At 48.4% G+C, this 18,597-nt stretch overlaps 3 protein-coding genes across 5 annotated transcripts in view; 2 read left to right on the top strand and 1 right to left on the bottom strand.

Annotated features, from left to right (window-relative positions):
* The window catches only part of LOC135392010 (MAM and LDL-receptor class A domain-containing protein 1-like), a 103,447-nt gene extending 93,628 nt beyond the window's left edge, over nt 1–9,819 (bottom strand). For 2 of the 3 annotated variants that reach the window (XM_064622621.1, XM_064622620.1), the window contains exons 1-5: nt 9,626–9,819; nt 8,239–8,379; nt 6,657–6,898; nt 3,733–3,823; nt 2,868–2,999 (exon numbers count right to left, since the gene is read on the bottom strand). In XM_064622621.1, the coding sequence (XP_064478691.1) occupies nt 2,868–2,999; nt 3,733–3,823; nt 6,657–6,898; nt 8,239–8,379; nt 9,626–9,734 (715 nt within the window). In that variant the 5' untranslated portion in view covers nt 9,735–9,819. Of the gene's footprint in view, nt 1–1,049; nt 1,068–2,867; nt 3,000–3,732; nt 3,824–6,656; nt 6,899–8,238; nt 8,380–9,625 lie in introns of those variants that run through there. The other variant, XM_064622622.1, reaches the window with a different exon arrangement.
* Nucleotides 1–18,597, top strand: part of LOC135392011 (sperm-specific sodium:proton exchanger-like) — a 102,026-nt gene that overhangs the window by 70,194 nt on the left and 13,235 nt on the right. The window contains exons 2-3 of the mRNA XM_064622623.1: nt 17,228–17,379; nt 17,433–17,503. Coding sequence (XP_064478693.1) covers nt 17,457–17,503 — 47 coding nt within the window. The 5' untranslated portion in view covers nt 17,228–17,379; nt 17,433–17,456. The remainder of the gene's footprint in view (nt 1–17,227; nt 17,380–17,432; nt 17,504–18,597) is intronic.
* Nucleotides 13,206–15,545, top strand: LOC135392582 (kell blood group glycoprotein homolog). Its single transcript, XM_064623288.1, has one exon. The coding sequence runs from the start codon at nt 13,206–13,208 to the stop codon at nt 15,543–15,545; it is 2,340 nt and encodes a 779-aa protein (XP_064479358.1).

Consider the following 18,597-nt stretch of genomic DNA (forward strand, 5'->3'; position numbering starts at 1 on the left):
GACTGGTGATCTTCCGGTGAATATTACGAGAAAAAAAAAAGAACCCCCCCCAAAAAAAACATCAACTCTGAACATCAACAGCTAGGCGTGTTATCCACACTAGAAAGGGCGACGTTGTCTGCCCCTATCGGTCGATCTCGCAGCGAAGATGCCCGGAGTTGATGGTTCTTTTCCGTAGTTCTTGTGTATACACCGTTTTCGAGCTAGCCTTGCGCCCCCCCCCCCCCCCCCCCCGCGCTTTCGCACCCAGCACATTCCAGCGAGGAGGAAAGCGATACCACGGAGGAAGCGTACGTCCTGTGTGTTTTCCTTCTCTCTGGCATGTGCGGTAAACAGCCTTCAACGTGCTTTCCCAGCTAGACAGCACTGCGGTTCAAATATGGCGACGTCCACGGGAAAACGGTGTATATTCAGCGGAAGATCGCTTGTGCCGCGATGGTACGGTACTGTTCGGTTCTCCAATGACGACGCGAGGACGCTATCCACGCTATGGTAGTTCATCGTTCCTCCGCAGCGCGCCGACACCGTTCCTTTTCAGTGATAGCAATGGACCCGCTGCTGATACATTGTTGTTCAACAACGCGTCCTTCCTGATCGTATCTTTTGATTTATGCTTCTTCTGTCTCGTGTTGTCCTGTCTCCGTTGCACTCGCTTATCACGCGTGGTAACGAGAAAACAAGCCGGGTCTATTTTGAGATCGGTAGGTGTTCACGATAACGGTTCCGAAAACATACGCCAATCGCCTTATCCATCTGAAGCGGCTTTCATCACGTAGCTGATCTTTGATTGGACATCTTCCTTTACGGCGTCGTTTCCGATCCGAGTTCTTCCGATCAACCACAAGCAGCACAATGTACTGAAAGTCGGGTGCAATAGGGGTAGACAGTATGTGTCTCATCAATGTTCTTTAGCTTCGCATGTTCAAGGCCTTCCACCAACCCGTCCACTCCTATTGCACTCGACTTTCAGTGCATTGTGCTGCTTGGGACTACAGCTCTCGCAGAAAAATTATCAACAACTCAACGTTGAGATAGAGGGCATGTCCTACCTCTATGCGTGCCAGTAGTGTGATACGGCGTGTGATAGTAGTGTGATAGTAGTACGGTGTCGTTTCCGATCCGAGTTCTTCCGATCAACCACAAGCAGCACAATGTACTGAAAGTCGGGTGCAATAGGGGTAGACGGTATATGTCTCATCAATGTTCTTTAGCTTCGCAAGTCCGTTCAAGGCCTTCCACCTACCCGTCCACTCCTATTGCACTCGACATTCAGTGCATTGTGCTGCTTGGGACTACAGCTCTCGCAGAAAAATTATCAACAACTCAACGTTGAGATAGAGGGCATGTCCTACCTCTATGCGTGCCAGTAGTGTGATACGGCGTGTGATAGTAGTGTGATAGTAGTACGGTGTCGTTTCCGATCCGAGTTCTTCCGATCAACCACAAGCAGCACAATGTACTGAAAGTCGGGTGCAATAGGGGTAGACGGTATATGTCTCATCAATGTTCTTTAGCTTCGCAAGTCCGTTCAAGGCCTTCCACCTACCCGTCCACTCCTATTGCACTCGACATTCAGTGCATTGTGCTGCTTGGGACTACAGCTCTCGCAGAAAAATTATCAACAACTCAACGTTGAGATAGAGGGCATGTCCTACCTCTATGCGTGCCAGTAGTGTGATACGGCGTGTGATAGTAGTGTGATAGTAGTACGGTGTCGTTTCCGATCCGAGTTCTTCCGATCAACCACAAGCAGCACAATGTACTGAAAGTCGGGTGCAATAGGGGTAGACGGTATATGTCTCATCAATGTTCTTTAGCTTCGCAAGTCCGTTCAAGGCCTTCCACCTACCCGTCCACTCCTATTGCACTCGACATTCAGTGCATTGTGCTGCTTGGGACTACAGCTCTCGCAGAAAAATTATCAACAACTCAACGTTGAGATAGAGGGCATGTCCTACCTCTATGCGTGCCAGTAGTGTGATACGGCGTGTGATAGTAGTGTGATAGTAGTACGGTGTCGTTTCCGATCCGAGTTCTTCCGATCAACCACAAGCAGCACAATGTACTGAAAGTCGGGTGCAATAGGGGTAGACGGTATATGTCTCATCAATGTTCTTTAGCTTCGCAAGTCCGTTCAAGGCCTTCCACCTACCCGTCCACTCCTATTGCACTCGACATTCAGTGCATTGTGCTGCTTGGGACTACAGCTCTCGCAGAAAAATTATCAACAACTCAACGTTGAGATAGAGGGCATGTCCTACCTCTATGCGTGCCAGTAGTGTGATACGGCGTGTGATAGTAGTGTGATAGTAGTACGGTGTCGTTTCCGATCCGAGTTCTTCCGATCAACCACAAGCAGCACAATGTACTGAAAGTCGGGTGCAATAGGGGTAGACGGTATATGTCTCATCAATGTTCTTTAGCTTCGCAAGTCCGTTCAAGGCCTTCCACCTACCCGTCCACTCCTATTGCACTCGACATTCAGTGCATTGTGCTGCTTGGGACTACAGCTCTCGCAGAAAAATTATCAACAACTCAACGTTGAGATAGAGGGCATGTCCTACCTCTATGCGTGCCAGTAGTGTGATACGGCGTGTGATAGTAGTGTGATAGTAGTACGGTGTCGTTTCCGATCCGAGTTCTTCCGATCAACCACAAGCAGCACAATGTACTGAAAGTCGGGTGCAATAGGGGTAGACGGTATATGTCTCATCAATGTTCTTTAGCTTCGCAAGTCCGTTCAAGGCCTTCCACCTACCCGTCCACTCCTATTGCACTCGACATTCAGTGCATTGTGCTGCTTGGGACTACAGCTCTCGCAGAAAAATTATCGACAACTCAACGTTGAGATAGAGGGCATGTCCTACCTCTATGCGTGCCAGTAGTGTGATCGCTCTGGCCGTACACGTTGTTGCGGATACCATTGATGAGGCGAAAACCAAACTGCTTGAATCCACAGGTGTTTCCATAGTCGAAAGTGCACTGTAGTGTGGAAGGAACTGGGAAGAACGACAGTATTGGCGTCGAATTAACTCAACATAGATTCATTATTTGTCTTTTGTTTTTTACTTGTCTCGTTTTCATTGGTGATTCTTAATGGTTCAATATTTGACTTCGGTAATAGGTATTGTTAAAGTGCTAACTATCATGTCAGGGTGGGCGGATTTAGACGTGATAACATTTTAGGCAATTTGGAAAACACAATACGTTCAATAAAAATCATTTCAATAATCAGTTAAAATAAAATCAGGTAGCGTGCGCCGCGCCTTGGAATCGCGAAAGAAGCGGCTGACGAAAGATATACATTATTTATTGATTGATTTCATATGTGGAATGGAGACAAGAAACAGCTAATTGCAACTCCACTGCAGTTCTCTGGAAACGCAGCTTTGAAGCAAAGAAGGCAGACACCATTATTATATCTGAAGCTCATCAGGAACAGGTGTTGTTTACCTCTATTTTGATATTTTGAGTGTTGCTTCATTTTCCTTCTAGGTGGCGACAGTAAAGCAACCCTTTCTGCTTTCTTTTCGTGTTAAAAAAAAGTTCATAGAACGGCACGCGATCTGTGCAGCGTCATCACGTAATGTAGAGTTTAATGACGTGCCTATGACGTCACTGCAGGAATGACTTGCTCCAGGTGGCGCGCGCGCCCACAGACCGACCGACAGACCGACAGACAAACTTCATTTAGGACACTGCAATCCTGCGTCGTCACAGTTCAAGACGCACCTTGTGGATCCAATCGATTGATGACGGTGATGTCGTCGATGGCGATTATTGTGCCCTCTGCCTGTCTCGAAGTTGTGGCTCGAAGTGAAATCTGGAATGAAAGGGGGAAAGCACACTATCGATATGTTCAACCAATCAGAACGGGATGGTGGATTCTTCTTTTTCTCCCTATATTTGAATCGCCAGAAGACAAACGTATAAAACGTTGTATATATATATACTTCTTTGGTCGTATACTTACGTTCGACACAGGTTACTTTCATAGCTAAATGAATACTACGAATAAGCTCCCTTTCAGCACCTCAGATGCCGTCCTTACAGGTTGGACAGGACTGTAGAAGTCCCTAGGACAGGCTCGGTTGCTGGTAAGCGATGTCGCGCTGAACACTGGGAGGTGGTGGGTTCGAATCCCAACACCGACTGTGATTTCCGAGGGGTTTCCCCGAGTTTTCCGAAGACTTTCCAGACGAATGTCGGCACAGTTCCCCCTGAAGTCGGCCCAGGACGCATACTAACCCCTCCCCCATCCCACAATCCTTGCTGTCTTCTCTCCATGTGTCCACATATGTACGCCGCTCGTAGCCACAGTTGCTTCGCGGCGCTAACACGTAATAAGAAACAATAAAAATTCACGCAAAATTCGAAAAGGAACTCCTGAGCACTGAGGAAAGGAGCCCTTAGGCGACAGGTGACACCCAAAATTTTGGTTTATTTTTCGCTGCGGAGTGATCTGCAACAAATCAAAGGAGCTCCGCGAAAGAACGAATCAGAACGAATTAGAAAATCCTCCGCTCGTGAAAAGAGCGCATCGCAGAACGAGGGAACGTCGTGACGTAACATGGTCCCCGGCACGTGACTCGTGACGTAGGCACAGCTCAAGCTTCTATGTGAGCGGCGCGTGAGTTGAGGAGACAGAAACGCAGAAAAAAAGGCTCGGGACCATTTTGCACGACACGCCGTGAGGTTCGTGTCGGCCGGCGGCGGCTGTTGTTGTAAATTCGATTCCGCAGCTATAATACACAGCAGAGCGGAAATATTTTGCATGGCGACTGAACACCGTTGTCATTCTTCCCGTCCTGGTACCGACGCGGACTTCAGCCGCAAGAACCGCTCCGCGTCTGAGGGCGGCGGGAGTGATGTGGTGGCCCGTGGACGACGTTGAAGACGTGCCTCCGCTGGCGCGCGCCACTGCGCCTGCCAGCCAGTTCTACCGGCACCGTCCTAGCGTGGGGTCACGACCATCTGCCCACTGGGACACACACTTCCGCGCATCTTTCACCCTTAAAGTGTTCTTCAATGAACCCTTCCGTACAGCTCTCTTGGAGTACGGTCGCGCGGCCGCGGAGCAGTATTGCTTGCAGTACTGCTCCTGGAATGATTTTTCCTAACCTGGAAGAATTTTGAAGCGTGCCCTCTCGACTCTTTCTATTGGTATATTTCTTGGCGTCTCGTTCATAGCTACAGCTGCTTCGCGGTGCGAGCTCAATCGGCTTTCATGGACTCGTGTACCTTATTTTATTACATTTACCTTCAATGCTGTTGGTCCCTAGTGGGACCGTTCCAGGGAAGGTCACAACCCGGCCATGATCATAGTTGGCACGTTCTGAACTTTACCCGAGGTTTTATCTTGACCATCTCAGCCGTTAGTGCCTCGCACAATAATAACCACTATTATACCACCATCTTCGGCTTCCTTGTCTTCCTTCCTCTCCGCCCATCCTTCGTTATCCTCTTCCCACGCCGGGCCCCAGTCCCGTCACAACAGTAAAAAAACAAAACAGATATGACAAGGCAGAATATCTCATTCAAAGGACTACACTGCGCAGCAACCTTAGCATTGTGTTAGTACTCAGTAGTACTGAACAGTACTCAAACCTTGAAGGTCCCACTCCCATTGCTATAGTATATCCAGTACGAATATTTAAATAAGTCTACCCTCGCATCATAAGGTCTTACAGCCTGTGGTGTTCTGGCAAGGGTGGCGGTGGGGGTGGGGGTGGGGGGAAGAGAAATATAAACTTGTGAGGGTCACCTCAGCTCTCGTCTGGGTGAGTTTTAGTTGAATATCTGGCAACCGTGTTCACCAGTTTGTACTTTGAGGAAAGAAACTAAGGAGATGCCCTAAGCGCCTCTCCCAATGCAAGCGGGCGTGCTGACCGACGCATGGCATTGTGGTTAGTTGCTCGCACACGTGACCCATACACGTAACGGCAACACGCCATCAAACATGGCGTCCTCCGTGCCCGTGGCGTATCTTACCTGAATACGGAGATGGGCAATGGCCGAATAACTTGCTTTCCGCTTTCATAACCCCTTAATTCGAGCTAGAAGCTATCATACTCGTTAAAACACAAAATAGTTAATCTCAGTGTAGAAGCAATGGTTCGCCGAATTTCTAGAAGACGTACTTACGTCATCGTGACATTGCCTCGCTTGTCTTCTGTTCTGCTAAACTTTCGCTACGATTTATTACGCGGCAAATGTTGAAATACCCCATACCTTTCAAAGTTGTTTGCAAACGGGTTCCTTAATTGTAGGTCAGAGATTTGCTGAAGATGAGGTTTGCTAAACTTCGAAGCCTCCGCGCAGACCGCCACAACCGAAATAAGTAGGGATCACGTGACCGGTCAACTAGATGGGCGTAGCATTGCCAGGAGCGACCGCCAGAGGAGTTCCACGGCCCTCCTTGTTTATAGCCCTCTCCTATAGTTTCTTACCTCCATGAGCTTGTACTACCCAATAAATAATACGGGGGGAACCACGGATTTTTCTCCTGCGACTGAACATCTTACGCTTCTTCAAAGCTTGCTGTGTTATGTGCACGATGCATTCGTCATGTAAGTTTGCACTCGTCACTAAACTAATAAGCTACTACCTCTTCGCGAGACACGTCATCAAAACGAAATTGTATGTATTGTACTCACCTGGAACGTCCCACTGCCTTCTTCGCGGTAGTAGATCTTCTGCCATCCAATCCTCCGTGGTCTGGTTACCCTGTAGACGACGCTCCCCGACCGAAAAGCGTCACCCACCAAGATATACAGCATAGGGTCTTCTACACCACTCAACTGGTGCCACAGTGTTAGCGTGAACGGTCCTGTCACTGACCGTTCCATCGTTGCTTCTGCGGTACCGTTGTAGAAGGCGTACGCGTACCAGCCGTCATCTAGACAAGGTGGTAGCAATTAGCCTTGAATTGGTACTCTTCAGCAATTGGTAGTACTCAACAGAGGGTTGCATGTGTCCAGAAAGCTAGGCGTTAAGCATTGACGAAAATTTCCAGAGAGATTGTGATTTTCCGAGAGCTGTAGATGCTTTGCGACATGCTCCCTCTTGTACCTTATAATTATGCTAAGCTGGCCCATCCTCTTAACGTACGACTTTGTGATGAAGTTGTTTAAATATGTGGCTTCTGCTGTCTCTTTTGTCTTTTGCTAATTGCTAAATGTCACTAAGCTGCCGAAGGACAATGCAGGCAAAACACTATAGGCGAATAGACCTCTTCCTGTTTGTAAACAAATGACGTCACAGTGTTCGTCAGCGCCACCAGTTTGGTAGAGTTGAACTACGCTCGAAGCTAGGGGCGAACAAGGTCGCGCCCGAAAACCATGGTCTTGAGGGGATTATACGATGGTCCCTGAAAGGGACGCGACCGTCGGACCTACTTTTCTTTGAATATGGGACAGCGAACACGACCCCTTCATGGAACCCAACCCTTCCCTTCCGATTTGTTTCGGTTTCAGTCTGTCAACCAACGTCATAATGACGTGTCTCGGGTAGAGGTCTCCTCCTCCGGTTCACCTGGAACACATTTTGTAATTTTTGCTCCCCGCCGGGTAGTTTAATTGGTTGACGAGGGACGGATTATCCACATCCACATTGTCCACGTATCCCGGTCGAATTTGACCGGAAGTCCGACAAGGTACTGCCGTCACTTCCGCATCTTTGCGAGGGAAGGCACCAGTGAGCGTTGGCCAACTTCGCCAAGGTGGTAGCCGTAGAGCGATTGTCCTTCGGTGGTGGATTCGGAATTCGACCAACCGTGACGGGGGGGGGGGGGGATATATTTATTAAGAAAAAAAAAGAAAAAGAAAAGGTCTACCGTGGCGGATTTTGTTGCTCATTAGCGGATTCGTGTGTCAACAACAACTACACTCTTAAAAATGAACTTCACCACATAGCACGCTCCTAGCCAACCACCATCCCGAATGACAACGTTCTCGCCCCTGATTTGTTGAAAACGAGAGGAGGAGCCTATTTTGTGCCGTGCATAATGGCACAAAATAGGCTCCTCCTCCCGTTTTCAACAAATCTAGGGCGAGAACGTTGTCATTCGGGATGGTGGTTGGTTAGGAACGTGCTATGTGGTGAAGTTCATTTTTAAGAGTGTACTACTACTATATGAATAACAATAAGATGAGGTGTTTCACCGCAACAGCTCCAGATTGATAAGTGATATTAGCCATAACCAATACACGACAGAAAAAAAAAGTATTGGTACGCTACCTTTGGTCATCGTGTGGTCTCTTGCCGGACCACGCTCCACTTTGGCGGCTTGAGTTGCTCGGAAGCAACTCTGTGCGTTGCAGTTGCCATAGGTCCATTCTGGGCAGTGACCACCTTCGAAGTCGCAGTGGCTGCTGTCAGCTGCGGAGAACAAAGCTTTATTTGAATGATTAGTGTGCTTCGCGACGGAAGAAAAATGAACCAGAAGGCTATATTCTGCCGATATGCGGCGAGTCTCTTATTGCGCATTATACTACCTTCCTACACTCTTAGAAATGATGGTGGTGGTGGTGGTGGTGGTGATAGGGCTTGCCGTTGTCGGCCTCACGTATGTGGGCAACGTCACGACTGACGCCCTGGGGGAATGTGCGTCCTGGGCCGACTTCTTAGAAATGAACTTCACTGCATAGCATGCTCCTAGCCAACCATAATCTCGAATGACACCGTCATCTGCTCGGATTTGTTGAAAACGGGAGGCGTACGCCTTTTTTGTGACAATTATGAACCGTATATGTGTCACAAGAAAGGCATACTCCCCCTGTTTTCAACAAATCAGGGGAGATAACGATATCATTCGATATTATGGTTGGCTAGGAGCGTGCTATGCGGTGAAGTTCATTGCCGAGTCAGACGGAATCGTAGACAACCGTGTGTAATGGATGCCGCGAGGAGTTTTATGAGAAAAGTTTGCTTTTTGTGATATTTCACTCTGTTGTTGCTAAAATCACAGTGGAAAGTTTGACGCTACTATGTCATGTCGAGGACTTAGTTGCTCGGAGTTACTCTGGAAACAATTTAAGAGATAGTTGAAGAAGGTATGAGAGCTATACATGCGTGTCTCAAAAAGGTATCTACTGTGCGCTGCAACTGCATTGAGGTTGACGTTACCTCCGATTATAATAGAAAGAGAGGCAGAAGGATGTCAAATGATTTGAAGCAATGTACAACGATGTGCTACTCCGTTCACGTTTAATACATGTTTCAAACGCAATGCACATTACCAAGCTGAATTCGGTTGCAAACTTTATTGCGCACTAACCAATATACACTCTTAAAAATGAACTTCACCGCATAGCACGCTCCTATAGCCAACCATAATCTCGAATGATATCGTTATCTGCCCTGATTTGTTGAAAACGGGAGGCGTACGCCTTTTTTGTGACACTTATGCTGTTCATAATTGTCACAAAAAGGCGTACGCCTACCGTTTTCAACAAATCAGGGCAGGTAACGATATCATTCGAGATTATGGTTGGCTAGGAGCGTGCTATGCGGTGAAGTTCATTTTTAAGAGTGTAGCCTCAAGCACAGTCACTTTGGCGGTGTGCAACAGAGGTACACATAAAAGGCACCGCCCAGCGAGACAGAAAGAAGACGTTGCACTCACCACCATTCGTGGAAGAACCCTGCAAAAGGAGGGAGACGCAGATCAACAGCAAAGATGTCCTCCTTTTTAACGGAACTATTGTAAGGATTTTGTACTTAGTTCTTGTCATCACGGTCACGAAGCGGTTACAGAATCGTCATAGTGCGGAGCCTGTAGTAAGGTGGGTCAGTGTGCGTTTCCGAGCTCAGCACAATGCACAATCAGTGAAATAATCTCGAGATAATTTTTCTCCGTAGTTCTTCTGGCGGCCCGCGCATAGTAGACGCGATAAGAACTTGGACAATGGGGTGTCAGATAAAACAATACTGTCCGATTTTGGAAAAGACAGAGTCCATCAACGTGTGTGTGTGTCACAGCGAAGTTCTGGGAAAAAATGTGTGCCTTTATGTTTCGAGAGAGCACCTCGCAATGTACAAATAATTGACTGTATCAGTTGTGATACGACCGCCTTTGTTCAGCATAGCTGAGCTCTAGTATTTTTAGACGTTTCGCCCCCCCCTCCCCGCCCCCTTTTTTTTCTCCACTAGATCTGGAGTAGCTTGTCCCACGGCGAGCGGGCTCACACCTCCATATTTTTTTCCTATCGTCATCACGATCATCAACCTCCTTGTAAAGAGTAGGATGTCCAGCCAGACATATAAAAAAAATACCGCACGAAAGTATTTAAAATACGATAACAAATACCGAGAGCTGATTAAAACACAGCTTAAAATACGGGAAAAACAAAAGTATTTGAAGTAGAGCACCAAACACTTCAAACATATTTAAGATACATTCAACAACCGGCACAATCTTCTTCTTTGGTTCCTCCTTCGTTGTTGTTCTTCGTTAAGCACAGTTCGACCTGCACTAAAATGTTGTTTCATCGTCTGGGAAATCCGTTCAAAATACGGTGTCGAGATGTCGCCAAGCAAGCAAATGCGGCTGCTCGGTGGGCTCCATGGTGTGACCTGACACAATGTTGGCGGCCCCTTACCCAAATCAACCCAACCGACCGGTGTCCCTATACGCCTCAAGGACAAAATGGACAAAAAGTTTACCACAGCGGGAAACAAACAAAAACTGGGAAGGACTGCGAGAACCTGGCAGCAGTGCCAAGACGATTGAGTAATTATTGAAGCGCTGAGTAGAAAATACAGGAAAAAAAAAGTATTTTAGACAGAGTACAAAATAAAAATAAACAAACAAAAACTGGGAAGGACTGCGAGAACCTGGCAGGAGTGCCAAGACGATTGAGTAATCATTAAAGCGCTGAGTAGAAAACACAGGAAAAAAAAAGTATTCTAGACAGAGTACAAAATACTCCCTGGAAAAAGTAACCGGTAAGATACTAAATGCCGAGAGAGTTATTTCAGATAGAATGCTTAAAATATGTACAAATGTACGTCCAGCTTTACTGCGCTCTGAGGCGCAAAGAACAGGCAGAAGTTTCGGAAATTTCTCTCTCTTGTTCAACAGGTGCCGCTTGCGTCGATTTCCGTCGTATGAATGTGTGTATGAGTGAGCAAAAAATGTAAGAGTGAAAGGAGGGTGAGTGAGAGTGAGTGGCTGGTTTGTCGTCCCTTCAGATGACGCACCCCGAAAGTCGCTGGAGAGGCGAGCTCAATTGGTAGAGCCCTGGACCGGAAATCCAGAAGATGCGGGTTCGATCCCTACAGCTGGCTAACCTTTTCAGTGACTTTCATCTTTCTTTCGGAAACAAGTTTGGGTTCAGGAGTGGGAAGCAGTTCAGGAAGGCCCACACGGTGTAACAAATGATCGCACATTTTTATGTGTAAACTTATTTTTGGTATTGTCAGAGAAGGCGTTCGCAGATTACACTGTGCAATGTCAGCCCTAGTGGCGCACCCCATGTCAAAGGCTGCCGCCAACCGCACCACTTTGCGACAGGGATGGGTTGATATTCGTTGTGGATAATCTGTTTGAGGGTCATATTACTTTACTGGAAGACTTGTAGGGTCGACTAAAGGTCGTTGGACAGCAATGGTTCGTTAAGCGTAGCGCTCAGTAGTATACTACTCAAGCAGTAGTAACACCCAAAGTTCAAGTAGATGGGGATGCCTGGCTGTTCGTTTTTTTTCTCGCAAAGATGACCACGAAGAAAACAACCTTGATCTACCCGTCCAACCCTACGAACTGGCGCTTTCGTTACATTGTGCTGCTTAAGGAAGTAGCAAGAATGATTAGACATTCCTTTACTCGCTATCAGTCGGCACAGTGGGACAAGAAAACTGAATGAAACTGGTACCACTTGTCCCCGTATCTAAGTCATTGTTATTGGAGCACTCACAACTGATAACGGTAGGAATTCTTGTTGCTTCCCAGTGAATAACGAAACAATGACCAAGAGGCACGGAGCAAGAATGACACGACAAAATTCTCGAATAGGACTGTAAGGACCAACCAACCACCACTCAATGCCCCAAAAATTCCGAAGGGGGGAAAGGGGTACATGTGAGGGTTTGCAGACGCAATTGGCCGCGTCTGGCTATCTTCGTGGTTTCTAAAAGGAGCCTTTTCCACTTGTCCCTTCCCTTACATCTGTCTCCAAGAGTTGAGAAGCGACAAGTTCACTGGAAATAGGGGACTTTTCAATATTGAGTTGGTGCTCACTGAGAGGTTAGCTTAAAAGCGTCGACCAGTTTTGCGCACATACCAAAAGCCACGCTCAGGGGATATGAGGTGTACAGCAGAATGGCAGCAGGATAGAAAGGGATTCCTATGTTATACCATGCAACCGCTAGGAAGGGAGCTAAAAGGAGTGATTAACTTGAAATCATTCGAGAATACAGTCTTGAGGCCGAAACATTCAATCGCAAATCAATCAATCAATCAGACCGAAATCTCGTGCAATAAAATCGTAGTAAGGAACAACAACATTTGTAGAAGTAGAAATTACGTTATTTTTTAATGGTTCTTAGCGAACCCGTTAAACGTGCACAAAAGAACAATTGCCCTCGAATTAATCAAATGCCTGTCATAGCCTGCTCGCAGCAGTCGACCAACTAGACGAACTACAGCTGAAGGCACATGGTGAACACAACATTTTTTGGCAGCAACCCTCAGTCGTTGGACGAAATGATCCTGTACTGGACAATTGTTGAATTGTAATTTATACCTGAAGAAGTGCAGACAACTGCACGAAAGCTTGTATGCATTAAAAGGTTGACTTCAGTGTTTTTCGTTTTTGTTTGTGTTACAAACTTACAAAGGAAAGGATACTTGACTCTACCGCATCACCGCTCTATTCTCACGTAGAGGATTGCTCACAGGAAGCGTGAGCTCTCGCGCTTGTGAGGTAATGGCATCGGCAAACTAGGTACAGCTTCCCACAACCTTAACTTGAACGCGGCTTCGAGCGGCGGAGCCCCTGGGCGGAGAGACACAGTAGCGGGATCCAGCTGAACTATAGTGGGAGAGCACGTTTCGGGCTGTTCCACTCGCGGTGTAGGGGGTGTCACCGAGTCCTTGGCTGTGTGCCACACCCCATAGAAGCAGAAGAAGAAGAGGAAACGCCCGCGTTCTGAGTTCGCCGAGCCATCCGTAGCCCTCGCCTGTTCGTTGGTCGCTTGTATAGGAAATGAAGCATCAGACAGGGAACACGACGGAAGGCGCTAGTTTCTTCCAAACTGAGGAATACAGTTCCGTCTTAGATCCCCCGTATTCGCAAGCGACCGAGGCTTCTGTGATTTCTCCCGATGCTTCCGTTGAAGACCCAGCGGGACCCACGGGCAACGTACAGGTTCGAAAACGTTCTTGGGGGCTGTCCACCATCTGTTGGGAAGCGGCCATATTCTTCGCTTCCCTCGTCCTCGCGGCTGGCGTCATCACCACTTTCGTCTGGGCGCTCGGTCCTTCGAGCGGCTTTCTGAACATCCCCCATAATGTACAACCTTCATCGCAGATGCCCAAAACCTCACCGCGTGAACAGTCCGAACTCCTCTGGGGTCCCTGCGGTTCCGCAGCTTGCATGGACCTGTCCAACTCTCTCCGACGTCTCATAAACGCATCGGTTGATCCATGCGACGACTTCTACTCCTACGTTTGCCACAACTGGATGCTCACTCACACGCTCAGTAAAGGACGAGAGAGGATATCAGCCGATGACGTTACGCAGGGCGTGTTCTCTGATCTCTTGGCAGCTGCCGTTAAAGATGACCAGACGAAGTACGTTGACCTGCACGCATTTTTTCAGACGTGCCTGGAGCCCAAGAAAGGGCTATTTGAGGAACTGTTCCAGACGGCGTTGTCCGTCCTCCAGCTGGGACCGCTGAAAGAGATTAGCTCTCGGAGCTGGTCAGACCGGGACCTGTCGGTCAGGCTCGGTAGAGCCCACCGTTATTTTGATATCGACACGCTGTTTCATTTCTCACGAACTGAAGAGATGGAGAACGTCTCTTACATCGCCGTTTACGAACCGTCCTTGGTTCTCGTAAGATCATCAATGAACAACGCAGAACGCGAGGCGGCGAAGGACTACTTCGAGCCTGTTCTCACCTATTTTCGCAAGATTTTTTACACGGACATCGTAGCTCTCGAAGAACGACTATGTTCCTTCTTTCAGCGCCGTCGCAAGGCCCAGTACTTAGAAGAAACTCCCGTCCTTGGCACTGTGGACCTCCCGGTCATCAAGCGGCTCGACTGGCCCTCACTGCTCGGGGCCGCGTTCGGGAAGTTCCCGTTTACGGCGCGCATACGTTTGGCTGCCCCGGAGTACGTGTTTAGACTCGCGGTTGAAGACGGTGTCCCGCCCGCGACAGACGTCGTTCACTATCTCGTCTTCAAGGTTGCCATGATGTTACTTCCGTGGAACGACGATAAGCGAGTGAGGGAAACTTTCGCACCGCTAGCTTACAAGACGTATCCGCAGCTTGAGAGCACAGTCCGACAGTCGAAGACCTGCGTACGGATACTGAACCATTTTGAACCAAACCTGCCGCTACTTGTGGCATACAACCTGGCACAAAGCGTCATCGGGGGCCACGACTTCATTCAACGACTCTTGGATCACCTTCGCTCCGTCTTCCGAGACGGGCTCCTGAAGTCGCGCTCTTTTAGTAATGTCGTACGCGGTCATCTGCTTAAGAAGCTGGATGCCTTGTCTTGGGAAATTCTCGTACCGACCTTCCTGCTGAATTCTACGGTTCGCGAAAACTTTACAGCTGCCATGTACCCTATTAGAGCAAGGATACCTTCGGTATCAACGTTCTTGATGACATTCTTTGAGAAGACTTCCCAACGCCGTCCGCTAAAGGGTTGGCGCAGCGGCTTTCTGTCGAGTTCTCCTCAAGCGCCTTACCCTCTGACGAGAATCCAGGTTCCTCCAACGTCTTTTTCGTTAAGTCTAACCGGAGATGCGGCTACTAAGAGCCTGCATATTCCACGCGTTGCTCCGCGCATCTACGCTACCCTCTTCGATCTCTTGCATTCCTGGACTCGCAGTTACGACCGAGGAAAGCCGCGCAGGTTCGCCCGAGCCTACGACAACCTACGCGTCTGCCTTGCGCGTGACTACGCGAGGATGTCGTGGAGTAAGAACAATCTGCCCTACGTTTACCCCATACGCGTGAACCAGCCCAGACCGTGGCAAGACCTGTGGGACGATTTGGCGGTAGCGCCAGCGTTCGAAGCCTTCCATACTTACCTGGACCGCATGAAAGTGACACTGCGTCTGGCATACGCCGATGGAAAGTTTCTCGATGCCCGACGTCTATTCTTCGTCTACTATGCCGCTAGCATGTGCGAGAATGCAAGCCCCCGATACTACGAGTGGATCGCTGGTGACCAATCCAGAAGTCCAGCCTGGTACAGAGTCAACGGCCCTCTGCGTCACTCGTTCGATTTTGCTGAAGCATTCGCTTGCAAGCCCGGTGTTTTCATGAATCCCGTGCGAAAATGCGATTTGCCCGGTTGGGACTGAGTGTGGCGAGTAGCGTGGAGGTATGACAAGAGGCTCGTGTTGCCGAGACTCTGTGGGGGGATCTATAATTTACTGTTGAAATAAATAGACAATTGCCTCTTTCCGGTATACATGCAATGATAGAAGGGAACTCAGAGAGAAGTAGTAGACGTAGGCAGCGCGACAGAGATAGAATTTGTTGTCTCAAGGTTCCCTTCCGTCATGTACAACCATCTAGGCTGAGTCGCCGCATGTGGCAGCCTAGGACGTAAAGGCGTCGACCGCGAGGAAGAATGTTGCTCTTCGTGCTTCGTGTTGTGCTACGAGGGACCCTTTCAGCAGCTTTGGCAATGCATTGGGCACGCTCTGCCAAATGTACGAAAGGGTCCCTGGAAGTGCAGGGATCGCTCAGGGCTGAGTGACAATACGTCGGTTAGTGTTGTCATGGTTCGTGTCAGAGTGAATAAGTTATCTGCCCGTAGATGAAATACAAGGCCGAGATGAATCATGCTTACATAGTGTGCGGTTCACGCAGCCCAAATGCCTCACGGCATTCATAATGGCATAACTTCATAACGGCATTGTGTCTGGGTATTTTTACAGACATTCGTGAACAGTACGGCAACGTTCGACGTTATTACAGCTGCAGAAGTTGCTGGTTGTGGTAATGAGACTGCTTGCCGTAGTCGGACACGCTCAGTCGTTCGGCTCAGTCGTGCTCAGTCGGACAAAGTCACGAGTATCGCAGGGGGGATCGTGTGTCCTGGGCCGGCTTCTCACATAACGGTGTCGACATTTGTCTTGAAGCGTCTGAAGAAAACCCAGGGCGAGCATCCCGACAGCACAGCCGACGCCCGGATTCGAAATCGGGGCCACCTCACCACAGTCTCGGCGTGGAATGCAATCATCGTAGCCACTAATGTAGCCTCAGACGCTTTCAGACATATGTCGGCACAGTTCCCCTAGAAGTCGGCCCAGGACGCACATTTCCCAGGGCGTCAGTCGTGACGTTGCCCACATACGTCAAGCCCTTTCACCACCACCACCACCACCTCGTAGCCACTAGGCCACGGGGGCTGGTCTGCAGGGGGTGCTATAAAACAATTAGGCTTAGTCATAGCCTCCTATATACTGTATATATGTATAAACTGTATATACAGTATATAGGAGGCTATGGCTTAGTGCTTGCCAAAGAGAGAGAAACGGTGCCACATGAGAGAAAAGAAAAGCGTACAGGGCAAACGACATTTGGGTGGGACACAAGAACTTTAGCGTCTTTGACGTCTTGTGTGACGTCGCGTGAGAAGACCAACGAGAATGCAGTGCACACGCCAGTTTAGGGCCATTTTGACACGATGCGGGTACGTCTACCTAGAAATTCGGAAACGACGTCACAGGGATACCCCTCAATGTCATGCGTCCTTCTTCCGGTGGAACCGGACATCTCCTCTCTTTCCTGTTCCCATGGTACTTGTAAGATTCTGCTGAGGAGCGAAAGTGACCTTCCTGGTCGTCTGCCAGCTGGTGCGCAGCGTCTTTGTAGAGGGCAGTGCGTCTTCGGCAGAATCACCTGCTCCTATCTGCCTATATCTGCTCCTATCATAAATGCGGCTTTTCTTTTGCCTTTTTTCTTCAGTGATTACAGAGCCTCGCAGCCACAGAAGTAATGGCAACAGTCCTTCACACAATAGTTTCACTTTCAGTATGGCCATGTGTCTTTACTGCAAGAAGAGGACAAAGAAGTCGAAGAAGGCACGCAACATTGATAGTGCATCGCCCTGTGTGGCTGGTGGCCACTGTTCCTAGTGGTGGAAGAAGAAGAAGAAGATAGTGCGCGGAAGAAGAAGAAGCAGAAGTACGTTTCGCTCAAGACATTCGATGAGAATCGATTGCAGCAGTCTATTTCAGGGTTCCCAGAACTGCCGTTGAACTATGAAGGCCCTTATTGACCGAGAGAGAGAAAGAGAGAATGACCTCAAGTAAGTTCTTGCTCTGCTCTCCATTGAAATTCGCGTACGAATCTTTCACTGCGGAGGGGGACCGTCACAATGAGCACTGCTTGTCGTTTTTAGAGCGATGACAAATATTTTTGGACTGTACTATAGGTTTAGGTTTAGGTTTAGGTTTAGATTTAGGTTTGCCTAATCCCTATAGCAATGAAACTGCTTCAGAGGGCGCTGAGAAGGATAGGTGTAAACCCGCGAGAGGCGACAATTATTAATTTTGTTTATTAATTGACAAGCGTACATTGGGTTAGGCGATCTCACTATGACATTAGGTTAGTCTGTTAGGTCAGCTAGGTTAAGTTAACTTAGTGTACATTAGTTAGTTTAGGTGAAGTTGGGTTACACAGATTTGGGGGGTCGTGGGTGGGACGTGCTCCCACCTCCGGGTACGTCCAGAACTCCGGGCGGAGAGGGCGTCAGACTATGCTGCCGAAGTGCTGTTGCCTCCTGAGTAAACATAGCACATAACACCGTTTCGCTCATACTGAACACTCTACACTCGGTTCTTGATCGCAGATGGCGAACGGCGCTCAGGTTTAACAGCTTCAACAGTATACTATTTTCGTACTAATAATTTTAAAAAGTCGCAAATATTGCTAATTTCAGTTTATTAGCCGAAAAACGTTTCTGACTTTACGCTCTATTACTTCAAACATGCAGAAGTCAGAATGGTATATCAAACTATATCACAATGGTATATCCGAGAGGTCAACTTATTGAGTGACATCGTACTGGAAGGAAGTACAGGGTGTTACCCTATAATAAAAGTATAGACGTTGCTCTCCAGATGCACAACACTGAAGCCGCTATATGGACCTTTTTTTTCACAACCGTCTATGCGCATGACCTTGAGGCGCCGCAGAGGGTAATCTCAGTCTTCACTAGATGGCGCAGTATGAGAACGACAAAAGTGGGGACCATTGGGAAGACCACCCGAACGGCGCGATCTCGTCGGTCCCACTCCGGACTGGTTTTGGGCCTTCGTGTTATAGTCACGTGGTTTTTGTTTTGGCGGGCACCGAGCGTGGTTCGCTGCAGAGCCACTACGACACGACGCGTATGTGAAA

Source organism: Ornithodoros turicata, chromosome 4, assembly GCF_037126465.1.
Source record: "Ornithodoros turicata isolate Travis chromosome 4, ASM3712646v1, whole genome shotgun sequence".
NCBI classification, from domain to species: domain Eukaryota; kingdom Metazoa; phylum Arthropoda; class Arachnida; order Ixodida; family Argasidae; genus Ornithodoros; species Ornithodoros turicata.